This window comes from Panthera leo, chromosome D3 (genome assembly GCF_018350215.1).
Source record: "Panthera leo isolate Ple1 chromosome D3, P.leo_Ple1_pat1.1, whole genome shotgun sequence".
Classification (NCBI taxonomy): Eukaryota; Metazoa; Chordata; class Mammalia; order Carnivora; family Felidae; genus Panthera; species Panthera leo.
Genome location: NC_056690.1, coordinates 1,907,890 through 1,920,039, shown reverse-complemented (window position 1 = coordinate 1,920,039; position 12,150 = coordinate 1,907,890). Strand labels below are relative to the sequence as shown.

Sequence of the window (12,150 nt, the reverse complement as noted above, 5' to 3'; positions counted from 1 at the left end):
GAATCGAAGCGAGCGTGAGGATAAAGGAAGGCTGGTGTGACCGCGGCCTGGTCAGGATGAAGGAGAAGGGCTGCGTGCTTCTGGACACAGCAGCTGGGTGGGCGGGAAAACGGAGAATCAGTGAGGCTGGACTTCTCATTTTAGTGGCTGTGGGCTCCTGCTGAGACGCGCTTTACCTCCTGGATACGTCCTTTCACTTAGCCAAAAATAATTACAGGACACTTATTCCGTTAACGAACAAGTCAAAGATGAGTTTTGTTCTCGTGAAGCATACGTTCCACCAGTGGAGGAGAGGTGCAGGAAATAAAGAGGCAACCTAGCAAATAAGTCAGAGTTTCAGGGACCGATAAAAGCTGGGGGGCCCCCCCAGGCCGGGGGGGGGGTGTGCAGAGGGAGAAGGAGGGAGCAGAGACTCTACTCAAGCTGGAGCGGGAGGTGACGTGTGGCCGAGACCCACAGGACGACAAGGCGCCAGTCAAGCACAGTTTCAGGGAAAGCTCACTGAGGCAGCAGCCGGCCTGGTGTGCATCTCTGTGGTGCAGGGGTACACGGGCCGGGTGGTTAGAGGTGAGGGAAGCGGGCAGATCTGGAGCAAATGAGGCAATCCCCCTGGCACGGTCCAGTGTGCACGCAAACCGGCACGGCACAGCCCTCACTTGAATACACATTTTGGCCGCTAGTGTGGACCTGACTCAGTTTTCACGGACGGCACGCTGATCCGAAGTATCCCTTTCGCTGGTGCAGAACAGGGCAGGACACGCGTGCGTCCACACCACCAGCCAGCGAGCACGCGGCCGCTTGCAGAGCCTCTCCCCACGGAGATGGAGGTGGACAGGGAAGCTTCCAGAGCAGCAAATTTCCTGTTTGCGGCTAGTGTCTGAACATCTAGACGATACTATCGCTGTCTGGATCAGGCCCATCCAGGGTTTTGCTGGAGACGGAGCCCTAAACATTATTCTCATGTTGCAGAAAAACCCCGGAGGGTGTTATTGGTGTTTGAGAATCAGAACTTAGAAAAGGAGCCAGAAAACGTTAAATACAGCTGATAACGGCAGCAGGTCCAGGGACGCATGTCCACGGGCAGGTGCAAGGACACGGGAGGGGCACGGGGAACGAGCCACGGATGAGGAAGATTACTTGTTACTCTGAGAATCACTTATTAATCCCAGATAATCAGTTGCTCGTTAACAAAATAAGCCTTAGATTACGTACGTTTAAATGGACTAACCTGTTGATTACGAGAACAAAATCTGGTCCCCAATGCTTTTTCCCTTTTCCTTTGAATCATAAACCATAACACGCTGAGTTTAATTAATCAAAAACATTTTTGCGTGCTCAGGTCAAACTTGCAGACTTGGCACTGGGTGCCGTGAATTCCGGCCGGTCACTGAAGGGAGACTGAGCAAGTCACGGGGAACCTGCCGCGGGCGTCCCGCGTGTCGGACCAAGAGCGTGCAGGACGGCCTCGACCAAGCCATGATTTTAAAAGAAGGACAGGGGGCGCCTGGGTGGCCCAGTCAGTGGGGCGTCCGACTTTGGCTCAGGTCATGATTTAACGGTCCATGAGTTCCAGCCCCGCGTCAGGCTCTGTGCTGACAGCTCGGAGCCTGGAGCCCGCCTCCGATTCTGTGTCTCCTTCTCTCTCTCTGCCCCTCCCCTGCTTGTGCTCGATCTCTGTCTCAAAAATAAACAAACATTACGGGGTGCCTGGGTGGCTCGGTCGGTTGAGAGTCCGACTTCGGCTCAGGTCACGATCTCACAGTCCGTGAGTTCGAGCCCCGCGTCGGGCTCTGGGCTGACGGCTCAGAGCCTGGAGCCTGCTTCCGATTCTGTGTCTCCCTCTCTCTCTGCCCCTCCCCTGTTCATGCTCTGTCTCTCTCTGTCTCAAAAATAAATAAACGTTTAAAAAAATAAATAAATAAATAAACATTAAAAAAAATTAAAAAAAAAAAAAGAAGCATAAAACCCAGCCTCGCTCCGCAGTCTTTCTGAAGGGGCCTGCAATCAGGTGTGGGCAGGGCCAGGCTCCCCCAGGGGCTCAGGGCAGGGCCCCTCTGCCGATGGCCACCAGCCCTTGGCGAGCCTCGGCCCCATAACTCCCGTCTGTGCCCCGTCCTCCCGCAGTGTGCCTCCCACGCCTGTGTCTCCAAACCCCCTTTTCTACACGGCAGGCTCGGGTAAGCTGCGTCCTCCTCCCGTGTGGTCTCATCTTGCTGGGTTCCACCTGCCGAGCCCTCTTCCCGGACAGGGTCCCCCAGCCAGGCTCTGTCTGAGCAGACGTGACCGTGGGGGACACCGCTCACCCCACTGTGCCGCCCTGCAGTTTCCACGGCTGCGGCCCCGCCCCCAGGAACTGCCCCCAGGTTGGGAGGGGACGGTGGCCGTGCCCTCTCAGGGGGGGCAGTGGTCCCTCCCTGCTTTGTGGCTCCTCAGCGGTGTCTGTGTTGAGCTCTCCTTGGGACAGGACGCTGTCCCCTGCCAGGGCTCTCGTCCTCTCCTGACTACAGAGGGACATCTCTGTTCTGTCTGACAAACAGAACCACCTCCCGGGCCCTGAACCAGAAGCCAGAGAAGACGGAGGCGGCTGTGCCTGGCTGGACGCACGGCTGTGATGCCACAAGCGGCTCTCCCTTTCCACGGGAGCTGGTGGCACGCTAGGATCTAGAAGGCCGTGACTGCCGGGCAACGGGAAGTCCGCGTGGAACACACCGAGGCTTTCTTGCGGGATATCCTAGAGCCCGAGAAGCTGGAGGAAGAAAACGTGGGTTTGCTCCCTTTTGCCACCAGGTCGGACACTTGCCAGGACCGCTGGGCATGCGGGCGCAGAGCTCGGCACGGGCGTCCATGTCAGACCGCCCCCCGGCCAGGCTCGCGCAGGCCAGGAGCCGTGAGCGCTGCAGCGTCTTGTCCTCTTGCAGACGCTCTGTCTGTGCCAGGAGGAGACAGGGCTTGATTTGCGGCTGCGTGTGTCGGCAGAGCACTGGCAAACCCCAGAGAAGCAATCCGCCCCGACAAGCTCCCCTGGCTGCCGGCCTTCAAGTCCACGGCTATCCCCCGTGGCACAGAGAGCGCTGGCAACGGGGACGCTCACACTGCGTTCACTCGTTCGCCGATCTACTCAATCGACTGGTACTTACTGTGTGCCCACCATATGCCGGATTTTGTCCTAGGCGCTGAAACAGGCTCTCTCAAGTGTGTTACTTTTGGGAGGGAAAACCAACAGCACGCAAGTAAACAAAACAAAGAAGACGGGGTGTCTTGAAGAAAACGTATTCAGGCAACGTGGTGGTGACGGGCAGGACAGTAGCTCCTGTGGAGAAGAGGGTCGGGAGAAGAATCGCCAAGGAAGGGACACGAGACCAAGACAGAAACAAAGTGCTGAGGGAAACAGCATTCCAAACAGCAAGTGCAAAGGTCCTGAGGTGGAAACAGGTGTCGTATGTTCCAGAAAAACAGAGACGACCAGCATAGGTAGGCACAGGGTGAAGGGGTCTGGATAGGAGCAGGGGTAAAGGACTAGGTCGGGGGGCAGCGGCTGGGGTCTGTAGTAAGAGTCCAGATTTTAATCTCTGGGCAAGAAGAAGCACTTGCTAGGTGTAAACAGCGGTCTTGTGTTCTTTTGCCAACATGGCTGTGCTGCCGTGTGGAGGATGGGCTCTGGGGGATAACGCAGGGAGGGCACACCTGAAGGCCTCTGAAAGCTGAGGGCCTCGCACTGTTGGCCATTGTGAGCAGGTCGCTTGGAAGTGACCGGTTCCCCCGGGCAGACTTAAGAATATCCCATGCCTGTGTGTGACTCAGCCCACGCTTATTACGTGGCTTCTCTATGCCTGCGTGGGCACCGGGCATTCGCTGATAAGCAGAAAAGATAGGGAAGCTGCCCACCCGGCACCTATCGTCCCCTTGTGGGTGATCGGGACAAAAGCCATCGCACAGCAGGCACCACAAGTGCAAATGCCCTGGGGTGGATGGAGCATGCCCAGAGAAGCACTAGGAGGCCAGTGTGGCTCAGTCTTCAAGACCTGAGCTTTCCTGGCTCTTCCCTGCCTCCCTGGCCTCATCTGCTTCCTATTTCTGCAACTCAGGCCCCTCGTCGTTCCTCACACATGTCAGGCACCCACCCGACTCAGCCTCGGTACCTGCTCTGCACACTCCCTCCCTCCCTCCCTCCCCCCAGGTCGCTGCCCACATGTCACAGCATCACGCAGCTTCCCCAAGCACTGCAGACAAACGGGCATTTGCGTCTTTACCCCCCGTTCTTCTCCCCACCCGACATAAACATTAGTTTCTTGATAAACTTGGCCTGAATCGAGGGTGTGGACTTAGGTCCCTTTTCTCCAGCACCCGGAGCGTTTGGCACATATTAGGTGCCCGTTAAATACCGCTGAACGAACGCGTGTGTCCTTGGGTGTGGGTCCCGCTGGGTTTTTCAGCGGGGCGATTGCAGGAGCTCTTGAAGTGTCTGAGGCACCCCGAAACCCGTTTCCCCTTCCAACTGGCACACGGGGTCGTACTGTTCTGGCCGTTTGAGGCCTGTGCTACCAGGCAGCCCCTGGCATGGCAGACGGGTCTCTGGAAGGGCCGTGTGTCAGTGGACCCGTGATGTACACAGCCAATTACAGCCCATCAGAGAAGAGTCACGGGCACCTTTAGCTAGACGGAATCACCAGCGCCCAGGCCGGCGGAAGATCGGCGATCTTTGGAAACAAAAAGAGGCAACTTAGGAACGTGACCGACGGGCCGATTATCAGTTGAGACACCCCGGGCACGGAGCCAGGGCCCGTAACTACACCGCGCTAACATCCAGGGAGTGGGCCTCGTTTACCGAGCGGCACGTCCCCTCTGCCGCCCGACACTTCGAGGGCTTTCACCATGGCGTCAGGCACGAGCCGGCTGGGACCAGCAGGTGGTCAGGTGACAAGGTGCCAGCAGTGCCGTCCGAGCATCACACTCGAACCCAGCGCACCGCTTCTGCCACACGCGTCATCTGTAACTGAACGGAGCCGCCTTCCGGACCATCAGCAGGATGGTCTCTGGAGTGAGGCCACGGGGTTCTTCCGCACAAAGGATCCCACGGCCACCGGGCACCCCATCTCCAACACACGGTGACCGTGACCCCCGGCCCCCATCGCCGGTGTGCTGCATCACAGCGAAAACTCACAGCCCAGCCCTTGCCGTTGTCCTTGCCACCCCGTCTGTCCCGCCCCACGTCCAGGCCCTCGCGAGGTCTGACTTTACCTCGGAAACCCACCTCTGGCTCTGCCCTGCGCCCCCTGGGGGAGGCCGCCCTTCCGGCGGGCTGGAGGGCGGCTCCCCATCCGTCTCCCGCTCCTCACGCCAGGCTCCGCATGGCCACAGGAGCGACCCCTTCACAAACGGGACAGCAGATGCACTCTGTCACCCGCCAACACGCCGGTGGCCTCTGCGGCGAGCTGCCCACGCAGCGTGCCCAACGCTGTCCTGCCCTGAGCCCACGAGCTTGGCGCGGGACCGCACAGCCCCACGAGCCTGGCTGTTACTCCGCCCCTTGCAACGTGCACGATTACGCGGCGATCGGGAGCCGGAGGGAGCCCACCGGAGGACGGAGCAACCAGGCACGGAGCCGGTCGCCCGCCCGGAGCCAGCAGATACCAGCCGAGAGCCGGCCGGCCGCGGGGAAGCGTTCAGCCACTGCGGCCAAGAGGACACGCACCGCGTAGCCAACCCACAGACTCGTGAGCAACGCGGGGGGCTGTTCCCGGCCACAGGCCTTGGGGTGCTTTGCGGCCCGGCAGTACTGCGACAATACGTGACCGATACAGTGTCCGACGACCCTCAGGACACGCTGCGTTATCTTGGAATTCTGCTTTGGCCTGGAGGCCTCTGCCCCAGCTGACCCCAGTCGGGTCATTTCCGCCGCCTGCCCCTCCCCCACCGTCTGCGCGCCGTGCCGCCGATCCCGGTGCGTGTCCAGCAGGCCCTGTGTGCTCCCGCCCTGTGTGCTCCCCAACGCCCGCAGCGCTCCCCCCCTGAGGACTGACAAGGCCCTCCGCGCAGCGGGACGTCCGGGAGAGGCCACCCCGCAGGGCCACCACATCCCTTCCCGCTCCTGCACCCTGACCCGTTTCCCTTCAGAGCACTCACCGCCGCCTGACGGCCTATCACCTACGCCGCTCTCGACGCTCTCTGTTGGCGCCACCCTGCCGGCCGCCGTGTCCCCGCGGCCCGAAAGGTGGGACGAGGTCAGTGCTCCATCGACACTTGGGGGTGAACGGGGGACGCAGTTGTCACGTAACTCGGGGCTTGGGATCCGCCGTGCGTCTCGTCCACACAGACGCCGCTGAGATGCGCGAATCCATCCCTCTCCCCTGATGGGCACACGGCAATTCGCAACGCACAGGGCGGCCACGCCCACACGCAGGGCCGACACGCCATCACGCAGGGTGGACACACCCGCACGCAGGGCCAACACGCCGTCACGCAGGGTGGACACGCCGGCACGCAGGGCGTACACGCCCACATGCAGGGCCGACCCGCCGTCACGCAGGGTGGTCACGCAGGCACGCAGGGCCGACACGCCCACACGCAAGGCGGCCACGCCCACACGCAGGGCCTACCCGCCGTCACGCAGGGTGGACACGCACGCACGCAGGGCGACCACGCCCACACCCAGGGCCAACATGCCGTCACGCAGGGTGGACACGCCGGCACGCAGGGCCGACACGCCCACACACAGGGACGACACGCCGTCACGCAGGGCGTACACGCCCACATGCAGGGGCCGACCCGCCGTCACGCAGGGTGGACACGCCGTCACGCAGGGCGTACACGCCGTCACGCAGGGCCAACACGCCGTCACGCAGCGTGGACACGCCGGCACGCAGGGCCGACACGCCCACACGCAGGGCGGTCACGCCCACACGCAGGGACGACACGCCGTCACGCACGGCGTACACGTCCACACGCAGGGCCAACACGCCGTCACGCAGGGTGGGCGTACACACGAGCGTACAGGGTGGACACGCCGGCAGGCAGGGCCGCCAAACTGAGGGCTGTTTGTAGGGACGGGACGAGGGATACAACCGGGACATGTACATGTGTGCAAGGCCCTTGTGCCGAGGTTCAAGCCCGGGCTCAGGCGGGAAGGGCGGCGGGCTCCACGCCGCTGGTCGAGACCCAGGACCGTCCACCTGCTGCAGAGGCAGGCGGGGACACACGGAGGTTTGGACATGTGGGAATTTCACACACCTGAAGCCATAAATGAGGCCTCCTCTGCCCACAGAGAGGACCGGCCTTATTGTTCACTTTCCTAATCGTCTAGGGTGGGGTCGGCCGACAACGACGCGTCCCTCCCAGTCCCTGGGGCCCGGGAGTGTGTCGCGTCCCACGGCACAAGGACCCTGAAGGTGTAACAAAGCGTGTTGAGGGGAAACCGTGACCACACGATGGGCCCGGCGTGACCACAGGGTCCGTGCACGCGGGAGGCAGGTGTCAGAGAGCAAAGAAGACGCCCCATCGCTGGTTTGCAGGTGGAGGTAGGGGCCGTGTGCAGCCAGAAGAAGGTGGAAAAGTCATGGAAGAGTCCCCACAAAGCCTTCGGAAAGGAGTGCCCTGCCCACGCCCGGATTTGGGACGCTGGGCCCCCTGGACCGTAGGACACTTGTGTTTGAGCCGCAGCCTCTGTTACCCCAGCAGTGGGAAGCTTACCCACGGGGTTTATCCGCCTCAGCACCACTTGATCGCCTGCCCTGTGCTCGTGGGGGGTCTGTGCCTGCTAGACACCCAGAGCCCCCTCCCCAGTCGTGCCGATCACAAACGCCTCCAGACCGCCAGACGTCCCCTGGGCGGCAAAGTCACCCCTGCTGAGAACCACTGCTCTGCACTACCCTTCACGACGACGCCAATCCAGCAGGCTGTCGGCAGAGCCCCAGGGCATGGCCGGGGATTCCCAGCCCAGCCGCCACGGGGTTCACCCAACACCGACTTTGTCCGGGCACCGAAGGCAGAGTGGCACAGACCACGCCTCGTGGCTTCACAGACCTCAGGCGGTAGTCTGCGCTGTGGAGATGAACGACTGCCCGGCAGGGCCTCATCTGTCTAGGGTGACACGTGGTGGGAGGCAGGAGGTCCGAGCCAGCCCGGCCGGTCCTTCAGGGAAGGCGAGGTGGGCACAGGCTGACAGCCACATATGCAGCTGGGTTACCCCTCATGACCACCGGCGAGCAGGCCATCTTTTTATTTTGTTTTTTTTTTTTTTTTGAGAGAGTGTGTGAGCACGGGAGGGGCAGAGAGAGAATCCCAAGCAAGCTCCGAGCTGTCAGCACAGAGCCTGGTGTGGGGCTCGAACTCACAAACCGCGAGGTCATGACCTGAGCGGAAACCCAGAGCTTAACCCACTGAGCCCCCAGCCATCTCTACCTTTAGTTGAGACAGCGCTCCCACACCATCAAGCTCACCCTCGGACGCGTACAGAGCAGCGGTTTCGGTAAATTCGCGAGGGTGGGTAACCGTCACACAAATTCCAGAACATTCTGTCACCCCGAAAGAAAAGCAGCCGCTCCCCATTTCCCACCTCACCCCAGTCCCTCCCAGCCACCAATCTGCTTCCCTTGGAGATCCAACTGCTTCCCCAGATGGGGCCCTAGACAGAATCACAATCCCTTCTTGATTGGGGGCGGGGGGCAGTGGGTGCTGGGCGTGGCGTGGGAACCACAAAGGACCCAGGCCACGGAGGTGCCACATTGCAGGACCGCAGGTGAGGACTAACTTATTCTTTTACGTTTTACAACACTTTTCTTCAATGAGAATTCATTCAGCTTCACTCCGCACCATCGGTAGCAACCCCCCCCCCAACTCCCGTTAAACACTGACGGGGTGCCCAGTGCGTCAGAAATGCACGAGGACTGTCCAGTTCCCTGCACCCCGATGAAGCCATTTTCCGACTTAGCTGTTCTCTTTATAACAAAGGTCATTCAACCTCTGAGGAGCAGCTTAAAATTCACGAAGTTTGGGACCGGCGTAGACGCCCCTGGTCCTCACCGCGAGGAAGCTCCATTTCTGCTCAGAGCCCTGCCTGGTGTCTCTCGCTCAGCTGTGTTTAGCATCCTAAGAAATGGGAATGCGTCATTGGTTTCACGGGACCGCTTCCAGAAACATTTGAATTTTGTTATTTATCGCTCTTGATGCCACGGAAAGGGTAAAAACAGCCCCGAGAGCCCTGAATTTGGATGACGGCTTCAAACAGGGTTTCATCCGCCTTCCGCTCCTCAGCCTCGTCCCTCGCGCTGACCCTAAGGGAGGCAGAGGGTCCCCTCCTACCTTTAGGACCTGTTCTAGGTTCTCCAGCTTGGCTTGGAGCTGGCGTTTCTCCTTCACGGCCAAATCGCGTTCTCTGGTCACTATGGCGAGCACGTGCTGGAGCCAGGCATGCTCTGTTTTCACCTACAAGTAGCGGGGGGAGAGAGGGGGGCCGTTTGTAACACGCACCCCATCTGTGGGGTTTGTCGTCAGCTGGCGTCTGCCACTTTCTCCTCCGTGACTTTTCAGGGAGCCTTCCCCTCCCTCACCCTGGATCACGGACTTCGTGGCGGGTCAGGGTGAACGCATGTGCCCCAGGCTGGACAATTAGCACACAACATCCCTCTTCCTCCTGCCTCCCCACCACAGTGACAGTGACCGGCTCAGGAGTAATGGGAATGTGACCCGGGCCTGGCCAATCAGTGCTATCCCACCCCCTGATACAGCGACTGGTTGGAAGGGCCACGAGACCCCGTTGCATCCGTGGAGAATGAATGAGACACCAGACTGGTATGGAAGCCTGGGAAGACACTTCCTCTTTTGCCCCCCGGACTAGGAAAGTTGAAGACAAAAGGATGGGTCTGGAGCCCCAGTTGCCATCAGGAAGGGAGAGTCCATCTGAGAACAGAGCCAACAAGACAGCCAAGAGAAGCAGAGAGAGAAGCAGGGTCCTGACGCCGTAATTTGAGCACCTAGATCAAGCTGTGCCTGAAGCTGATATTTTCGTTTCCAGTCACGCAGCCCAATTCCTTTTGTCTGCTTACACCAAGCTGAATCGTTTTCTGTTCCTTTGAACGGACACCCCTAACAGATACAAAGCGTTACCCAAATTGTTCAGGATACGAGTTCTTTTGTCTGAAAATTCCACTTTTGTTTTACAAGTGGACAAAAATGGCCACAAGGCTCTGTGTGCTTTATGATGATGGATGCTCTAGGAACCTCAGACACCAGGTCCAGTCTCAGACCACAGACCCCCTGAGAACCAAGTGTTGAATTTACTTGGGGCGGGGGCGGGGGGGGGGGGAGGGCACCACTTACCCTCAATCTCTCCTGTGGCTTTTTGGAAACCAGGAAGGACATGCAGTGATGAGGGAAGATACCTAGGTTTATTCCCCATTAATTTTCACTGTGCGGCATACTTGAACCGAAACGCGGCCTTTTCGTTTCTTTCCCTCCTCCCCAGATGTTACAGCATGAATTAGGGCTTCGATGACAGGCTGTCACAAGGTCGTATTTGTCAGCTTTAAAAGAGGTCCTTTCCGTTTCACACGCCCTCTGTGCAGCGTGTGCGTTTAACCTGACAATCTCCGTGACACCAGGAGAAAGAAAGGCACCCACTTGGAGCTCCTGAACGGCACAGGGTCACGGGGAGGCTGTCATTAAGAGGTCGTACAGAGGTCTGATTCACAGGAGTGTTTTCGTGCCGTTTTGCGACAGCATGAAGCGTCAGGCCGCGAGCTTGGGGAAAAAATTCAGACGCACCAGGTGAACAAGTCGTGACCTAATGGAACTACACAGAACTCACACCTGAACCCCAGCAAGAAATTGTGACCCGTGAGTTACGTCCAGTGCTCTAAGGCCGGTCTCCCACGGCAGCCAGCACAGGCCCAGATGTAAGTCAAGGCTTGCCTCTCTCCGACTGAGACGTCCCATAGCTGCCATGGAAATGAGATCCAGACTCCTGGCTGGTCGGCACGCTTCTGCAGCCTCTGACCCGCCAGCTCTCCGTTCTCACCTGAGGCCCCGTTACCACCACTCTCATGCTCCGACTGTCCTGTAAACAAGCCAAACCCAGTCCCACCCACCCCAGGGCCTTTGCACGTGCTGCCTGCACCACAGCAAGCCCCTACCCACCCCTTCCTCCACCCCCCGATCGTGGTGGCTCTGGCTCCTGCTCATCATTTATGCCACTTCCTCATCAGGCCCTCCCACCATGCTTGAGATAACAAAACGCTCCTCCCCTCACCTGCCCCCAGCGCCCTCAGTGCTTTGCCGTGCTTTGTCTCACTATCTGGAATGATCCTGCGTAGCTGTTTACATTTCCCTGCGGTGGCTCCTTGTTAGAGTCTAAGTCCCAGTTGGACAGGACTTGTCCCTGTGACCCAGTTCTCTGTCCCCAGTGCCTGGAAGGCTGCCTGGCACGGCCAGGGTTCCAGGAACGGAAAGGCATCAGGGGAAGACGGTCAAATGCAAGGTGGCTGTGTTCCCGGGGAAATCAGTTCTGCTGGTCCATCCAGGTCTGCTGGCCACCCACACGCCCATCGCCGCTCTCCCAGCTTGTCCGTTTCCTAGTGAAGTTTGGCCGCGGGAGATGCCAGCAGGAAGTCGGGGGCTGGAGAAGACACAGGCTGGGGTTAACGCCCTCGCCACCACGGCTGGGGCTGTTCAGACAGAGTTCTGTCTGCAGGCCTGACGCTGCTGTCCCTGGAAGGGGCCTGCTGGCCAGGCTGGCCGGTGGCTGGTGGCTGGCGGCTGGGAATGTGGATTGCAGGAGGACCCCCCCCCCCCCCCGCCGCCGTTTCTCACCGATGGGAGGCCTCCCCGTGTCCAGACTCTGCGCAAACCACGTGGTTACTGCTGACCCCCCCCCCCCCCCCCCGCTCTCCTTCGAGGGGGCGGGGCTCTGGGACGCGCCAGAGAGACCATGACCCTGGACGCCGAGTCCCTGCCGGGCTTCCCGCGGCGACCCTTCGCACGCGCCGTGACGACGTGCCGCTAGAACGGAGCGCGTCCTGCGTGGCTCCTGGAGGCTGGGGCCCGCCCGCCCCCGGGTGTTGCTCCCGTGCTTTCCCTGCGCCGACGGCACTTCGGATCCTTCCGCCGTGATGAACCGTGGCCACGAGCGCGACTGCACACGGAGTCCCACGAGTCGCC

At 60.1% G+C, this 12,150-nt stretch overlaps 1 protein-coding gene across 14 annotated transcripts in view; it reads right to left on the bottom strand.

Annotated features, from left to right (window-relative positions):
* Window positions 1-12,150, bottom strand: part of RIMBP2 (RIMS binding protein 2) — a 194,217-nt gene that overhangs the window by 77,130 nt on the left and 104,937 nt on the right. For 9 of the 14 annotated variants that reach the window (XR_006195558.1, XM_042911523.1, XM_042911526.1 and 6 more), the window contains exons 1-2: window positions 10,315-10,574; window positions 9,298-9,420 (exon numbers count right to left, since the gene is read on the bottom strand). Coding sequence is in view for 8 of the 14 variants with exons in the window: in XM_042911523.1 (XP_042767457.1) it covers window positions 9,298-9,420; window positions 10,315-10,356 (165 nt within the window). In the remaining 6 variants the exon portion in view is untranslated. Of the gene's footprint in view, window positions 1-5,251; window positions 5,579-6,123; window positions 6,363-9,297; window positions 9,421-10,314; window positions 10,575-12,150 lie in introns of those variants that run through there. The other 5 variants (XM_042911528.1, XM_042911538.1, XM_042911536.1 and 2 more) reach the window with 3 other exon arrangements.